Consider the following 17,644-nt stretch of genomic DNA (forward strand, 5'->3'; position numbering starts at 1 on the left):
TTTGCACTTGTCTTTATTGAATTTAATCTTCTTGAATTCAGACCAATTCTCTAATTCAGTGGTTCCCAAACTTGTTCCGCTGCTTGTGCAGGGAAAGCCACTGGCGGGCCGGGCCAGTTTGTGTACCTGCCGTGTCCGCAGGTTTGGCCGATCATGGCTCCCGGTGTCGCAGTTCGCTGCTCCAGGCCAATGGGAGCTGCTGGAAGCGGCGGCTCGGCTGAGCTGAGGGGCTCCGTGCCGGTGAACGCTCCAGGTAAACAAAACGACAGTGTATTAGATATTCAATTCAATGATTCCATAGAGTTTAAAATCATCAAATTTTGGTGTAGACCTGTTTATAAGCCGACCCCCGCTCTTTGATGCGTCACTTTTTTACCAAAAATATTCGGCTTAGTACTTAAAGAATCTCTTCTCACTGCTTTTTATACTCTTGCTAGTGTAACTCATTTTGTGCCTTGGCTATTCTGGTTTTGTCCCTACACACTTGTGCTTTTTCTTTTGTACTCCTCCTTAACAAGTTGGCCATGTTTCTGCTTCTTATAGGATTCCTTTTTGATTGTCAGGTCATTAAAGACTCCTGATGGAGTAATACTGGCCTCTGAATACTCTTCCTACCCTTTCCTTCACATCGGGATAGCTTGTAATTGTGTGTTTAATATTGTCTCTTTGAGGAACTGCCAGCTCCCCTGAACTCCTTTATTCCTTTGATTTCCCCATGAGCCCTGACCTACCAGTTCTCTGAGTTTGTTAAAGTCTGTTTTTCAAAGTCTGTTGTCCTTATTCTCCTGCTTTCACTCCTTTCTTTCCTTAAAATAACTAAACCTGTCATTTCATAATCACATTCATCCAAATTGCCTTCCACCTTCAAATTGGCAATCAACTTCTCTGTTAATCAGAATCAAGTAAAATGGCCGTCCCCTTGGTTATTTCTTCCACCTTCTGCAATGAGAGGTTGTCCCTAATACAGTCCCATAACTTACTGGAAATTTTGTGTTTTGCCATATTACTTTTCCAACAGATGTCTGGGTAGTTCGTCCCTAATTACTATCAACTCTTGTGTTTTGGATATTTCTCATGTTTGTTCTAGAAATGCCTCATCCCCCTCCGCTCTGTGATTTGCCTATAGTAGAACCCTTGCCATGACATCATCCCTATTTTCCCCTTTTTGTCTTTACCCAGAGTCTTTCAACCAGTCTGCCTCTCATCTCCTTCTAGACCTCAGAACAAGTCTGTATATTGTTGATACATAATGCAACACCTCCTCCCTTTTTATCTTGCCTCTCTTTCATGAACAAGCTATATCCCTCCATGCCAATATTCCAGTATGAGACTTGTCCCACCAAGTGTCTGTGGTGCTAATTGTCATAATTTATTTTATCTACTAATACTTCCAGTTCTTCCTGTTTATTCTCCACACTCCTTGCATTTGTGTAAAAACATCTAAGATGTTGAGCAGATTCCCCCACTGTTCATTGCTCCTATGACCCTATTTTAATTTTCCATGTCTTCCCCGACACAGCAACATCTAGTCTTCTGTTAAGATTGCCTTTTTTATGCTTACCTGTGGGCTTTTGTCACCTGCCTTCTTTGAACCTTGTTTAAAGCCCTCCTTGCTAGGTTGGCAAGTCAGTGCATGAAAATGTTCTTCCACTTCATGGTCAGGTAAACCCCGTCTCTTCCCAGCAGACCTCCTTCCCAGAACAGCACCCAGAGGTCAAGGAAGTCAAGGCCCGCCTTCTGACACCATCTGTGCAGCCATCCATTCAGCTCCAGGATGTGCATGTCCCTGTCTGGGACCTTACCCTCAACCAGGAGGACAGACCCCACCACCACCTGCACACCCACAGCCCTATAGTCACTGCTGATCTGCCCAGGGTCAGATCTGGCAGTATTCGTGCCCATATGGATGAGCAGCATGGACTAGTGGTCAGAGGGATGGAGGAGCCTCAGCAACCTTTCAGAGATTGCAGTATGTCCACTTGGCATCAATTGGCTACTGAGCCTTTCCCTTCAAATGTTAGGGCATGCTCCACCCCGAGGAAGAGGCAGCGTCTTCCACCTGCTTCAGAAACTTGCCAGTGTGTAAGATCTGTAAAGCTGTGCTGTGGGAGCGCCCTGCTCAGTTTTGTCAAGCATGACCCCTTGGCTGCCGTGGCTAGTCTGAGGCCAGGTTCAGAAGAGCAGTATTCCAGCTGGTATTTGACCGATGTGGCTGGCATGCCTCAATGCCACTGCCTAGAGGGGATGCTGTTTGCCAGTCACCTCCAGAGGGATCCACTTCAACACTTACTCGAAGACTGGTTACTTCCCCCACAGTAACTGGTTCTGCAGGATGTTGTAGTCCCTGTAGATCCCACAGCCTACCCTCCAGACCAACATTTCGAAGTCCTCAGCTTCACGGGTGTAACGAGGCTGCCTCTGGCGGACACAACTGAGAGCATCAATTCAGGACAAATTGCTCAGAGCAGGGCAGTCACAGCCCAAGGCTGGAGTTCCTTTACTATTAAGGCACCAAACCAGCCAGACAGAGGACTTTGGTCTCACCCCACTGGCTAACCACAAGGCACACAAGCAATTCCCTTAAACACTCCAGTTTCCCAGTATCACCACCAGGGCCACTCGTTATGGGGACAAATGGTTATGAAAACCAATATCCCAGTAAAAGAAAAAAGGTTCTCCCGATCCCAAAGGACCCAGACCCAGGTCAATATATAAGTCAGCACTTACCCACAAATCATGCCATTGCCAATCCTTTAGAATCTAAAATCTAGAGGTTTATTCATAAAAAGAAAGAAATAGATGAGAGCTAGAATTGGTTAAATGGAATCAATTACATACAGTAATGGCAAAGTTCTTGGTTCAGGCTTGTAGCAGTGATGGAATAAACTGCAGGTTCAAATCAAGTCTCTGGAACATCCCCAGCCGGGATGGGTCATTCAGTCCTTTGTTCAGAACTTCAGTTTGTAGCAAGTTTCCTCCAGAGGTCAGAAGCAGGATTGAAGACAAAATGGAGGGGTTTCCAGGGTCTCTTATATTCTCTGCCCTGTGGCAGGACACCCCTATCTTCTTACTGTTACTTCTTACACAGCAGCAAGATGGAGTTTGGAGTCACATGGGCAAGTCACATGTCCGTGCATGACTCAGTTTGCAGGTGGCAGCCATGGCTCACATGCTACCTTGAACGTTCCCAGGAAGACTTCTTATGTGGACTGGAGTCTCCCAAGGTCCATTGTCAATTAAATGTTTCTTGACTGGGCACTTAATTTGCAAATTCCTTTCTGAAGAAGCTGACCAAATGCTTCACTAATGCTATTTAAGGTATGTCTACACTACCCACGTTACAGCGTGGCCGCAGCAGTGCTGTGACTTGAGCAGTATAGACACACTTTATCGCCGGGGGAGAGCTCTCCCGGCGATTAAAAAAACCCCACTCCTAATGAAAGGTGGTAGCTTTATCGCCAGGAGCATGGCTCTTGGCGATTAAAGTTCTGTCTATACTGGCGCTTTTCAGCGCTAAAACTTTTGTTGCTTGGGGGGTATTTTTTCACACCTCCGAACGACAAAAGTTTTAGCACTGAAAGTGGAGTATAGACAGCCTTTGAATCAAACACATTGAGATACAAGTACATAGCCAATATTTATAACTTCAACTACAAAAATGATACACACATACAGATAGCATAATCATAACCAGCAAATCATAACCTTCCCATAGACACCTCACATAACCACCTTTGTACAATATTTGCTGCAAATATATAACGGTTGCAACAATGATCTATATGGTCATAGTTTATGTCAATAACGTAACAACGGGTTTGAACTGTGAGGGAACTGAGGGAGGGTTGTGGCTGCCCCACCCTTCATGCCCTCATGCAGAAGCACGAGGAGGCTCAGAGCACAAGCGCAGCCCCAACAGATACTACTGTGAAAAAGTTAAAAGATCTTGTGCACATGAAGCTCATGCTCCCCTACAGTGTGCTCCATGCCAACTACAACATCTTAAAGGATCAGTTACTGGGTAAATAATCGTTCTTTACTCATGCTGGTGGCTCTTGTGGGGTGTTGGGATTCTCCAGTTTGCCGTTAGTTAACTTCTTTTGGCTTCAGAGGGCCCAATGACTTGAGGTGCTGGGTGGTGCTCTTGCCTTACCTGCAGCAGGACTGTGGAACAAGATAACTGGAGTCACACAGATGAGCTTAGGAGAGATCAGTTGTGGCCCTGGTCCAGGAAGTGAAGTTTAAGGCTTGACTGTGCTATGCCTTCTAGGTACTGCTGAGGGAGACACCCCAGAAGTTCTCAGTTCTGCACTCAAAGGACCAGCAGTTTACAGCCCTTCTAGATACAGCTACCAGGTAAGATCCATCATTGGTTTCTAGTCACAGGCAAGCATCAGAACCTGCAGTTCATTGTCAGCAACTGCTCAAGTTGCCTGAACAGCAAACAGTGTTGCTAAGTGGGGGTTAGTAGAGAGAGGAGGAAATATTTGTGCTCTGACACTTTTTCTCTCCCTCCTCCAACCTTCTCCAGCTCCTGCAGTCTGACAGCCCCCGAGCAGAGTCCCAGGCTCTCCTTCAGCAGAGTTCCTCCCCCTACAGAGGACACTCTACTCCGTCTCCTGGGTACAGCTACCGAGCAGCTCCACCGAGAACAGGACACAACCCCGTTCAGGGCTCGTCAGAAGCATCCCTTTCGTCCACCTCCTATTCCAGCCCTGCCCATTCAGTTTCCACGGACTCCCCAGCTCTGTTTGCAGGGAATTCTGGGTATTACAGCAGCCAGCAGCACTCTGGAAGTAGCATTAATAGCAGCCTTCTGAAGAAGAGTCACTCTGCTGCTGCCAGTCCAGCACAGCAGGTTGCTGCAGACTTAGTATCCTTGGGGTCGGTTTCCCAGCCCTGCACAGGAGCATCAGGCTCCAGCTCTGCTCCCCAAAGTTCCAGATCGTTGCAGTCAGACTTGCGGACTATCAGCCTGCCTAATTCTGGGCAGCCTGCTCTCCACCAGAGCTCCAGAGGGTCAGGGGTTTCCAGTTCACAGCACTATCCACACCGTGGGGGAGGCAGTGTCCATCAATATAGACTGCAGCAGCTTCAAGGTCCAGGAGTAAAGACTCAGACAGGACTTTCCTAGGGTTGCCTGGATTCAAGGAGGACCGAATTGCCCATAACTCCTTCCAGCTACCTCTGGAAGTGGCTTCTGGGCCGATGCTGGGAGCTTGCACCTGGTGCTGGGGGTGCAGGGGTCAGAGGCTGGAGGCTGGAGTAAGTGAGTAAGACTTGTGAGCAGAGGCAGCCTCTGCCCTTGGAGGAGGATGCGAATTTCTCTGAGGCAGAGACTGTAGCAAAGCTGGGTACATTGTAGAAAAGCAAATGGTTCTAAGTGCAATGACGCGATGCAGCCTCTGTCTCCGGGCCACGCCCATAGCCGTAGTCACTTGTGCAGGAAGGACATCCTTTTAAGTATGAAAACAATTTAAAGAAAAATCTGGGGGAAGTTAAACTCCAATCCCAAAGCTCTCTTGTAGGTCAGGTTCTCAATGCATCGGGGGGGGGCGGGGAGGGGGGCTTTCATCCGTTATCATTCCAGTCACAACAGACCAGCACACGCACCACCTTTGGGCCTGGGCTGTGACCCCCCACAACCAGACCCATTTCCATTGTGATGGACTCCAAGAACTGGTCAGTTAGCACTGGCACTAGGAGAGAGTGAGGGAGTGGGACTGTCGCTGACAGGTGGGTGTCGGGGCTCTGCAGGATGTAACTAAACGGGGGCGGTTCCTGTGAATGTCACTAACGGGGATTTGTGAATGTTTGTCACTAGCTGGGAAACTCTGAATTGGTGTCATATGCTGCAGTGTATCATCAACGGGAAGGTCTCCATGAATATTGTCACTGTGTGAGACTGGGGGGGTTGAGTAGGGGTGACACTGTGGCGTCACTGCTCTGGGGACTGTCCAAATGAGTCATGTTTGTACTGGGGTCTGTGGGTGGGTTGTGGCGTGTGTCTCCCAGAGTGCGTGGTTGATGGGGACTCCAGGCCTTGGTAAGTTGGGTGCTGTCGGTGTAAAGTATCACACAGAGTGAATCCTCCCACCTAGGGGTAACATGCATAGAGTGGCGCCAAAGCCAGCCCAAAGGGGGTGTGCTGTCAGTTCAGCTCCATACGATTGCCAGCTTCTTTCTCACTTGTTTACTGTAATATCAGGCGTGTTTTTATTTATCTAATTTTATATTCAGTTATAACCATATTAGGTTAGCTAATATACAACAGGTAGAGTCCCTGGTGCTGCAGTGGGCCTTCTCCTTTTTCTGTTGGACAAGATAATGCTGTGAGTCTGTCTCCCTGTCTTTCAAATGCACAGTCTTCTTCCTTTTTTAGGGCTGTTACAAGTTCTCTAATTCACAATTGAAATCAGGTGTTTGTTCAAGGTAGGGGAGACTTTTAAAATATTAAAACAAAGTAACTTTCTCCAACAGTCTGGCTGAGTGTGTGTTGGGGATTGAACTTGTCACCTGGAATGCGGGTGTCTCTGTATACTGTATAAAATAGGTGTAAACTTCACTCAGTTTAGACCTGGGTGTGTAGTCTCCCATTTCATGCTGTGTGCAGCATGGGGCAGGCAGGCTCTGCCCTGCCTAGTGGCAGCAGTGGATTTGGGGGTTGGGAGCAGCATGCAGAGGGTCCAGCACCTCGGCATGTGCAGGGTGCAGAAGGGAGGCACCCTGGAAAGCTCTTGGAAAGGTGGGGGCTGCAGCTTCTGACTCTAGTGGGGTTTTTACACCACGCTGTAACATTTGAACTTTCACAAGATATGTAATAATTTTGATAATAAAAATACTTAACTTGAAAATCAACATTTTGGAATTTCCCTTCCCATTTTTTAGCGGCTTTAATGTCCTCACCCTGAGCACAGACCTACGGCCAGGGATTTTATGCCTCTCTGCCCTGCTTTGCCCCCCTACCCTTAACCCTGGTATTTAAAACATTGCAGAGGTCTTGAGGCTAGGAGAAAACTGCATGTATCAGTAAAGGAGATCTGGTAGTTGCAGAACAAATCTTGAATTCTGATTTGGGTTATTGTGGGCAAGTCACACAACCTGCTTATTTGTCAGCTCAGCTGGAATATTGAGTAAAATTCAAAATCCCCAGTGAGATCACATCCTGCCTTGGAATTGAACTTTCCCAGGGATCTGTGAGTTATTTCCTTTGAATCATGAGATTCCCTGTCGTTAGCCACCCACCATTTCATCAGCCCATAGCAGCTAATGATGTGTACTGATCTGAAGAGGGATTGCCTGCGAGCAGCGGCAGCAAACAGGGCTGCTAACAGGGGAGTTTGAGAGGGAGTTCTCATTGGAGGAGAAGGTACCTGTATTTGCATCTGTCCTGTGTGTTCTTGGGTGTTCTCGTGTGTGTGTGTGTTTGTTTGTAGGGGCCGGCAGGGGCTGGGTGCTGGGACGGACGCCGAGCCCTGAGCAGGGGGCGGGGCTTGGCTGATCAAGGGGCCCATAAAAGCGGCCGCCCAGCCAGGCAGCGGTACAGCTGCGAGCAGCGGCAGCAAACAGGGCTGCTAACAGGGGAGTTTGCAGGGGGAGGTAAGGGGGAGGCAGGAGGGCACGGTGTGGTGTGTGCTCTGAGTCCACAGGTGCTGTGGGCAGGGAGTGAAGCAGGCATGAGCCAAGCAGCAGGAGCAGACAGAATGCAGATGCTGGCATGTGGAAGCTGTGGTATGTATATGGTCCTAGCAGGGGAGCTGGAACACAGGTATGTGTGTATGAAGTGTCGCCTGATAGTGTTACTGGAGGAAAAGATTAAGGGGCTAGAGATGCAGGTAGATACCCTGGTGGAGTTTAGGCGGGGGTTTGAGCAGCTGATGGAGGACAGGCAAGGAGGGGCTGAAGGAGAGTGTCCTGCAGCGCAGGTAGAGGCAGAGGACGGTGAGAGGGGAATGGAAGGGGGAGAACATGGGAGGTGGAAGCATGTGACTGTGAGAAGCAGGCCAAGGAAAAGAAGGGCCAGCGAGGGGGGAATAGAACTCAGGAATAGGTTCGAGTGTTTGGATAGCGAGGTGGAGGGGCAGCAGGTGGCGGCTGAAGTTGGGAGAGTGAGGAAGAAGAGAAGAGCAGCTAGTCCGAGAGAGAGAGGGGAGGAGTTGATGGAGACAGCACCAATTCTGGGCCCCGGGAGGAATCAGGAAGGCGTAAGGGGGAGCATAACGGAAGATAGGAACAGGCACAGGTCAGGACTAGAGGGACTAGAGACTAGATTACTAGATTGCACTGTTACCAGGCGAAGGCAGGTGTATGTAATTGGAGACTCATTACTGAGGAGATTGGACAGGCCTGTGACCAGGGCGGACCCGGAGAACAGAAGGGTGTGCTGTCTACCGGGCGCAAAGATACGCGATGTGGACCTGCGGTTGAAAAGGATCCTAAAAGGAGCAGGTAAGAACCCCTTGATAATCCTTCATGTAGGAACGAATGACACGGCTAGGTTCTCGTTAGAGAGAATCAAGGGAGATTATGCTAGGCTGGGGAAGACGCTCAAGGAGATAGAGGCTCAGATTATCTTTAGTGGGATTCTGCCCGTTCCGAGGGAAGGGCAGCAAAGGGCTGATAGGATTGTGAGAATAAATAGTTGGCTAAGAGAGTGGTGCTATAAGGAGGGCTTTGGGATGTATGGCCACTGGGAGGCTTTCGGGGACAGGCACCTGTTCTCGCGGGATGGGCTTCACCTGAGTAGGGAAGGAAATAGACTTCTGGGAGGGAGGCTGGCTCATCTTATCAAAAGAGCTTTAAACTAGGAAGTTTGGGGAGAAGGTTGGGAGATGCACAGTTAATCTCCACGCCAGATTCCAGTATGGAAAAGGTGAGTAAAATGAGAGGAGACATAGCCGGGGAGATGAGATTGGACATAGGAAGGACAGGGGGGACGGACGCAAGGAGGCCCGCAACTTATAGTGCTACGAATGGGAGACAGGCTAAACGACATACATTAGGGTGTTTATACACCAATGCCAGAAGCCTAGGTAATAAAATGGAGGAATTGGAGCTCTTGGTCCAAGAGCTGAAACCAGATATCGTAGGAATAACAGAAACGTGGTGGAATGGCAGTCACGACTGGAACACAGGTATGGAGGGGTATGCGCTGTTTAGGAAAGACAGGAACAAAGGTAAAGGTGGGGGGGTGGCATTGTATGTCAATAGTGAAATAAGCTGTAAAGAAATAATAGTTGATGGATTAGATAACACAGAGTCCGTCTGGGCAATACTCACACTGGGTAATAGGACTACTAGAGCCTCTCCGGGGATAGTGCTCGGAGTGTGCTATAGACCGCCAGGATCGACCCAGGATATGGATAAGGAACTATTTAATGTGTTTAGAGAAGTAATTACTAATAGAAACTGTGTAATTATGGGGGACTTTAACTTCCCAGATATAGATTGGGGCACAAACGCTAGTAGTAATAATAGGGCTCAGATGTTCCTAGATGTGCTTGCTGATCAATTCCTTCATCAAGTGGTAGCTGAACCGACGAGGGGGGAGGCCATTTTAGATTTGATTCTGGTAAGTAGTGAGGACCTCGTTGAGGAAGTGGTAGTGGGGGACAATTTGGGCTCCAGTGATCATGAGCTAATTCGGTTCAAAATACATGGGAGGAGTAACAGAATTAAGTCAAAGACTAGGGTTTATAATTTTAAAAAGGCCAATTTTAACAAATTAAGGGGACTGGTAAGGGAAGTGGATTGGGCAAACGTATTAATGGATCTAAAGGCAGAAGAAGCCTGGGATTACTTCAAGTTAAAGATGCATGAGCTGTCGGAGGCCTGCATTCCAAAAAAGGGAAAAAGATTACAAAGCAGGAGATTTAGACCGAGCTGGATGAGCGACCGACTCAAAGGGGCGATTAGGAAAAAACAGAAAGCGTACAAAGAGTGGAAGAGGGGAGGGATTAGTAAAGAAACTTACCTTAGCGAAGTCAGAGAATGTAGAAATAGAGTGAGAAAGGCCAAAGGCCGTGTAGAGTTGGACCTAGCGAGGGGAATTAAAAGCAATAGTAAGAGGTTTTACAGCCATATAAATAGGAAGAAAGCAAAGAAAGAAGAAGTGGGACCGCTGAAGACTATTGCCGGAGAGGAGATTAAAGACAATCTAGGCATGGCGCAATATCTCAATGAATATTTTGCATCGGTGTTTAATGAGGCCAATGAAGGTATTAGGGATACTAGCACCACTACAGAGGGGCATTCAGGATGGGGGATTACCGTATCCGAGGTAGAAACAAAACTTGAATGCCTTAATGGGGCTAAGTCGGGAGGACCGGACGATCTTCATCCGAGAATATTGAAGGAATTGGCGCGGGAAATAGCAGGCCCATTAGCGATAATATTTAATGAATCTGTAAACTCGGGGGTGGTCCCGTTAGACTGGAGAATAGCTAATGTGGTTCCTATTTTCAAGAAAGGGAAAAAAAGTGATCCGGGTAACTACAGGCCTGTTAGTTTAACATCTGTAGTGTGCAAGGTGTTAGAGAAAATTCTGAAAGAGAAACTAGTTGAGGACCTGGAGGTTAGTGGCAATTGCGATAAATTATTTACGAAGGGCAGATCGTGCCAAACGAATCTGATCTCCTTCTTTGAGAAAGTAACGGATTTATTAGATAAGGGAAATGCGGTGGACCTAATATACCTGGATTTCAGTAAAGCATTTGATACTGTACCCCATGAGGAATTATTGGTTAAACTTAAAAACATGGGGATCGATATGAAAATCCAGAGGTGGATAAGGAATTGGTTAATGGGGAGAATGCAGCGGGTCGTATTAAAGGGTGAACTGTCGGGTTGGAGGGAGGTTACTAGTGGAGTGCCTCAAGGTTCGGTTTTGGGACCCATTTTATTTAATCTATTTATAACTGACCTCGGAACCGATTGCAGGAGTGGGCTGATAAAGTTTGCGGATGATACGAAGGTGGGAGGCGTTGTAAATTCGGAGGAGGATAGGGATATCCTGCAGGGAGACTTGAACGAGCTTGTGAATTGGAGTATCAGGAATAGGATGAAATTTAATAGTAAAAAGTGTAAGGTGATGCATTTGGGGATGACTAATAACAATTTTAGTTACAAGATGGGGACGCATTGGTTAGAAGTAACGGAAGAGGAGAAGGACCTAGGGGTCCTAGTAGACCGCAGGATGACTATGAGTCGACAATGCGACGTGGCGGTGAAAAAAGCCAATGCTGTCTTGGGATGCATTAGGCGAGGTATATCTAGTAGGGATAAGGAGGTCCTGCTTCCGTTGTACAAGGCGCTGGTGAGACCTCATTTGGAGTACTGTGTGCAGTTCTGGTCTCCCATGTTTAAAAAAGATGAACTCAAACTGGAACGGGTGCAGAGAAGGGCCACTAGGATGATCAGAGGAATGGAAAACCTGTCGTATGAAAAGAGACTAGAGGAGCTTGGGTTGTTTAGTCTGACAAAGCGAAGGCTGAGGGGGGATATGATTGCTATCTTTAAATATATTAGAGGGATTAATACGAGGGAGGGAGAAGAATTACTCCAGCTTAGTACTAATGTGGATACGAGAACGAATGGATATAAACTGGCCGTGGGGAGGTTCAGGCTTGAAATTAGACGAAGGTTTCTGACCGTCAGAGGGGGGAAATATTGGAACGGCCTTCCGAGGGAAACGGTGGGGGCGACGGACCTGTCTGGTTTTAAGATTAAGTTAGATAAATTTATGGAGGGAATGGTTTAATGGTAAAACATAGTAGTCAAGGAAAACCAAGAAATGGTAGGTAAATTGTATAATGGCTGACAGGGGTCAGGCTGGAGACTCTTGCCTATATGCTCGGGGTCTTACTGATCGCCATATTTGGGGTCGGGAAGGAATTTTCCTCCAGGGCAGATTGGCTGAGCCTCTGGAGGTTTTTCGCCTTCCTCCGCAGCATGGGGCAGGGATCTCTAGCAGGAGGGTTTCTGCCGATTGAAGTCACCTAAAACAGGATTGGGGACTTCAACAGCAGAGTCCAGGGAAGGGGTAGGGACGGTTTTATGGCCTGCAGCATGCAGGGGGTCAGACCAGATGATCATAATGGTCCCTTCTGACCTTAAAGTCTATGAGTCTATGAGTTGGCATCGTACTGGGATACGCAGTAGAATTTAAAAAAAAAAAAAAAAACTGAAATGCTCACAAGATAGGCGAAAAGTCAACATAACATTTTCTGGAAGACACAATAACTTTCAATGAAGAGAATTAAAACTTTCCACTTCACAACTTTTATTATGTAAATCTGTTGTTAGAAATTATCAGGATCTAGGTGTTGAGATTCTGGTTCTTTACATAGTTCGAATACTTCCTGGATATTGGGGGAAAAAAATCTTTTTAACATTTGTGCATACATCCTCCATCACTGGGTGTCAAAACAAGAAAACAATCTCTCTGGCCGAGCTGCACAACATTGTTCCACTACACAGCTCAGTAGTCTGAGTCTTCAGCTGCCTTCTCCCAGTTGGCCTTTTCATTTAAAAGCCTTTAACCAGACTTCATATCTCACAAAACAAAGGTTTACCTTGTGTGGGTCACTCATAGTTTAGCTATGTACAGGAAGGTCATAGGTGATCAGGCTTCTAAATACTTGTTTTATTGAAAGGGATCGGAGGAGAACCTTTCTCTAGGACAGTGGTGTGTGGCCCCAAGATGTGGGAGTTAGACTTTTTTTTTTTTTTTTTTTTTTTTTTCTCCCTTACTACTTTCTTGATTCTGACTTTACAGTAACTTCATCCTCTAAAGAGATCATCTGTTTGGGATTCTCACTCCTGGCTAGAGCACAAGCCAGGTGCCTACTAGCTGTTCTCTGTCACACCCCTGAATGTTGCAGCCAGTTCCTCCAATTCAGCAAGGGGTAAAGGAACTTCCTTCAGGGGAATGCACCTCATGAGTCATCCAGTTCCTTGCTTGTGACACTTGAATGGATACTTTTTCCATATCTATACCTGCCTTCCAGTCAGATCTGGTTAGTTGTCTGAAAGGTTTGAGGCCTTCGCTTCACTTTGGGACACTTTGGTGTAGTGGGTTGTTTTTTTTGGATGGTGTTGCTGCTAACGTAGGGAGGGATTGTTTCTAGTTGAGTCCTCCGGGAATCTGTTCCTGGGCCAGTGCAGTTCAATATCTTTATTAACAATCTGGAAGAAAATATAAAATTATTGCTGGTAAAATTTGTAAATAAAACAAATTCATAGTGTGGTAAATGATGGGGACAGGTCAGTTATACAGACCAGCCAGGATTGCTTGGTAAAATAGACTAATTTAAACAAAAGATTCAGTGTAATACAGCTAAATGCAAGGTAATACATCTAGGAACAGAGAGTAGGTCACACATAGGGTGTGTCTATACTAGCAACTGTTCACTTCACTTCTACATGCATGTGGTTGTGCCCTAACCCCAATGTTGTCCACCCCTAAATCCCAGAAGCATATGTGTGAAGGTGAGTAAGCTAGCACACGAGGGGTGTGAGTGAATGCACAGCCCCATGGCAGTGTGGATGGGGGTTAGGGTACCTAGTCTCAAGCATCTGCAGTCCTCCACCCCCATTGCCATTATGCACTGAACCCTTTTCTTCTGGACCCTTACCCAGCCTACAAAGGTACCCGTCTCCCTGTTGTGACAAGCCGTAGTGAGCTGCGCTGACTACTGCAGAACAGCTTTCCACAGCACTCTTGACACATTGTTCAGGTGACAATGGATCCTGCTCCACCAGCAGCTGCCTGGCCTGCTGACCACACCCGGGTGCTGATCAATGTGGGGTGGGATTACACCATCCTCCACAACTTGTCCGGGAGCAGTAGGAACTCCTGTACTGCCAAGTTTCATGGAGGCTGGAGCAGGCAGGTGTTCGGTTGGCTCTGGCCCATGAAGCACTTGAGGCTTCTGTATAGGAGGGCCAAAGACTCCAACAATGACTTAATGAGGGCTCATTGTACGTGCAATGACCAGGTGCTCTCGAGGCCTTCCTGTACAAAGCCTGAAATGGCTCACAAGCCCCTCACCAACCATACTGGCCTCGTTGTCCAACGGGATGCTGATGAGGGCCAGGGAGAGAGGGCAGCAGGGACCATGGAGGATGTCCTGCAGGACAAGGAGCATGTGATTCTGCATCTCTAACTGGAGGAGCTGGTGGAAGAAGCCCCCCCACTCCTCCTCTCCCTCCTCACCCCCCACCCCGAATCTGAGGAGGATCCCAAACCGCAGCAGGAACCAGAACCTGAGGCTGTAAGTTAAAATGGACCCCCACCCTCCCTGCCAATTCTCACCTCTTGCTCTGGTGCTAAATTCCTGATGTTAAGATCCAGGTCATTTGAAGTACTGTGTTTATCCTCCGTGGATAATATGCAATGCATTGCTCTGCCTCTGAGAGATTGAACTTCAATGCTGAAGCCAAGGCACTGTCATGCCCCATCTTCTTACCAAACTTCTCCAACTTCCCCCCGCCATCCAGCCCCAGCTCTGCTCCACCCTGAAATGGGCCCCGAGCAAGAGATGGTTATAAATCAATTATTTTATTGTTTTCTGATGAACCACTGTCACACATTTGGCTAAAGCTATTTCTTAAAAACAGATTAACAAAACATCACTGTGCCTGTGTCTGCGTTTCTCGGACAGCATTCAGGCAGCAATGGGCCCATGGCTACATGGACTGGGAGAAGGGAAGGTCATGTTAGAAAGGTCCCAGTTGGGGATGGGACAGTAGAAAACGTGTAGTTGGTTGTCTAAAGTTAGTAACCGCTTTCTTTTGTCCCTTGGAAGATTACACAGTTTCAGTGCTTCTCCCAATCTCCTGATCTTACTGTCCCCTTTCAAACAGAAGCTGCATGGATAAGGGTGGGAGGTGGAGGGAGAGGAAGGGAAGGGATCGCTACCACAGTGCACTGCTCTCTCAATGCAAGAGCTGCTAGTGGGGCTGTGCTCTGCCAACACAAGGAGCTAGTGTGGATATGCAACAGCGGTTTTAATTAAAGCGGTATAACTTCTGCTGCCAAAACTTTGCAGTGTAGACAAGACCTAAGCCTTGCAGAACAAGGGACTAGTAACTTTTTCAGTTTACAGACTCACCCCTGTGGGCAAAATCATGGGATATGGGTGTCAGCTACAGCCCCTGCACAGTTTGAAAGTCAAGTCCTCTGAAAGCCATCTTATTTCTGGAGCTTTTCTTATGGCAAGCACCCATGGGTAGAGCAGTGTTACCTACACCACTACACTGTCAACCCTAACCCTAACCCTGTTATTGCAAAAGTCCTTCTCGCTGGTCACACACTCCCAGGGGTTAATTGACCCCCCAAAAACCGTCCCTCTCGGAGCCTTCAGCACGTCTCCTTCAATCCCCCTTCGTTTTACTGGTCCCCAGTCACTTACTGCAGGAAGCGCCGTCCACGGGCTGCAGTAGATCCCACTGCTCCACCAGTTGTCACGGAGTGTGGGAGAGTCAGGACCCTGCACCCCCGGCTTCCTGTGATTCACCATGACTCTCAGCCAGCCAGTAAAACAGAAGGTTTATTAGATGACAGGAACACAGTCCAAAACAGGATTTGTAGGCACAGACAACAGGACCCCCTCAGGTCCATCTTGGGGGGTGGGCAGGCCCCCTCTGGTTCTCCTTCATTTCCCCAGCCAGCTCCCCAACTGAAACTCCCTCCAGCCGTCTCACTTAGCCTCCCCCCGGCTCCTCCCCCAGCCTTTGTCCATTTCCCGGGCAGAGGTGTCACCTGGCCTCCAACCCCCCTCCTGGGTTCTGATGTTATGTGCTCAGGTATCCTCCCTCAAGGCCAGTCTCCCATCCCCCAATGCAGACAGTCCCAGCCAAACTCCCCTGCAACCTTCCCAGGTCAATACTCCCCTCCACCTGCTGCCTCACAGGCACCCAGACAGTATTCAAAGAAAACATTAAGAACATTCCCACTTAGTCACAGCACGTCTCCTGTTGTACGCTGCATTACCCAGTCGATGGCAATGTTGAAGAGGATTGTAGACGTGATACACCCCTGATGTACTCCTGTTTGACTTCAAAACTGAGCTCACTGTGATCAACACAGCCTGGAAAGTGGAAATAGAAGCTTCTGATGACGTTGAATTTATGGAAAGGAATTCCGTATGCCTGCAGAATGCACCATAGGCTGGTCCTGTGAATGCTATCAAAAGCCTTCTCAAAGTCTATGAAGTTTATGTAGAGCTGCTGTTGCCATTCTAAGCACTGTTCTATTATGTTTCGTAGAGTGAAAATCTGGTCTGTGCTTCCACGCCCTTTCCGAAAACCAGCTTGCTCTTTTCTGAGAACGCTATCAACTGCCTCTGATATACACTGGACTATGATCTTACACAATACTTTGCTTGGCACATATAAGAGTGTGATACCACACCTGTGATACCACGCCAGTTATTCCAATCACAGAGAGTTCCTTTCTTTGGTATCTTCACTATAACTCCATTGGTCCACTCATCTGGCACTTTTTCCCTTTCCCAGACTGATGTAAACAGAGGGGCCAGGACAGATGCTGCTAACTCAGGATTTACCTTGAACAATTCTGCATTTAAATTGTCCTTGCCAAGAGCTTTCCCATTTTTTAAGGATTTGATGGCTTGAATGATCTCTTCCTTAGTTGGGGTGTCTGTGTTGATATCAAGATCTTCTTCTGCCTCCTGGATGTTTGCTTCCTCTTTAGGTGGCTCCTTGTTCAGCAATTCTTTGAAATGTTCTGTCCAGCGCATTTCTTGTTGTTAGTAGGTGTCCTTGTTTGTTCCTGATGAAAGTGTTTGGTGTCTGCCATTTACCACTGATAAGCCGCGTCATTTTGTAGACGGTTCCTTGTTCACCACGAGCAGCTCCATCATCTGCTTATGTTGCCAGATTATCACTATAATGCCGTTTGTCCACTCTCACAAGACGTTTGACCTCCCGGTGTGCCTGGCTATACTGCTCGTGGTATTTGTCCTTTAGCTTCTGGGATTTTGTTTCTAAAATTTTTTTCTTCGGGGCTCATCTGGTTTCTATGGCGTCCCTATGAGGGGGTGTAATCCACTCCTTCCGTCTCTTCCGCCTGTAGCCCAGACAGGCTTCACTGCTCTATTTATACATTTCTGTTACTTTGGGCTTGGCTACGCTTGCAGATGTAGAGCGCTGGGAGTTAAACCAGCCTTCGGAGACCGCAGCAGGGAAAACGCTGCTGTGTGTTTACACCGTCAGCTGCAAGCGCACCGGCATGGCACATTAGCAGCTCTGCAATGCCACAGAGAGCAGTGTATTGTGGTAGCTATTCCAGTGTGCAAGTGGCTGCAGTGTGCTTTTCAAATGGGGTGGGGGTGGAGTGTGAAAGGGAGTGTCCTGTATGTATATGGGGAGAGAGACAGTGTGTTTTGGGGGGCAGAGAGTGTGTCAGCCTGCTGTCTTGTAAGTTCAGACAGCAGCAGACCCTCTCCCCCCCGACCTCTCTCTCACACTCACAGCAGCAGCATTGCACAGTAATGGTTGCTTTGTCCCGGAGCAGATACGCAGCCAGCTGTCAGAAACGGAGCTTTGAAAGCTTTGCGTGCCTGCAGCCGAGTTCAAAACAATGACAAGAGTGGCCACTTGACTTAAGGGGATTATGGGA

The 17,644-nt window shown here is 47.7% G+C and overlaps 1 protein-coding gene across 4 annotated transcripts in view; it reads left to right on the forward strand.

The window, feature by feature from the left end:
* SETD5 (SET domain containing 5) overlaps window positions 1-6,858 on the forward strand; it is a 148,643-nt gene extending 141,785 nt beyond the window's left edge. For all 4 annotated transcript variants that reach the window (XM_034775998.1, XM_034776001.1, XM_034776002.1 and 1 more), the window contains 2 exons: window positions 4,271-4,356; window positions 4,532-6,858. In XM_034775998.1, the coding sequence (XP_034631889.1) occupies window positions 4,271-4,356; window positions 4,532-5,134 (689 nt within the window). In that variant the 3' untranslated portion in view covers window positions 5,135-6,858. The remainder of the gene's footprint in view (window positions 1-4,270; window positions 4,357-4,531) is intronic.
* Window positions 6,859-17,644: the final 10,786 nt, after the last annotated feature.

Source organism: Trachemys scripta, chromosome 7 (assembly GCF_013100865.1).
Source record: "Trachemys scripta elegans isolate TJP31775 chromosome 7, CAS_Tse_1.0, whole genome shotgun sequence".
NCBI lineage: Eukaryota > Metazoa > Chordata > Testudines > Emydidae > Trachemys > Trachemys scripta.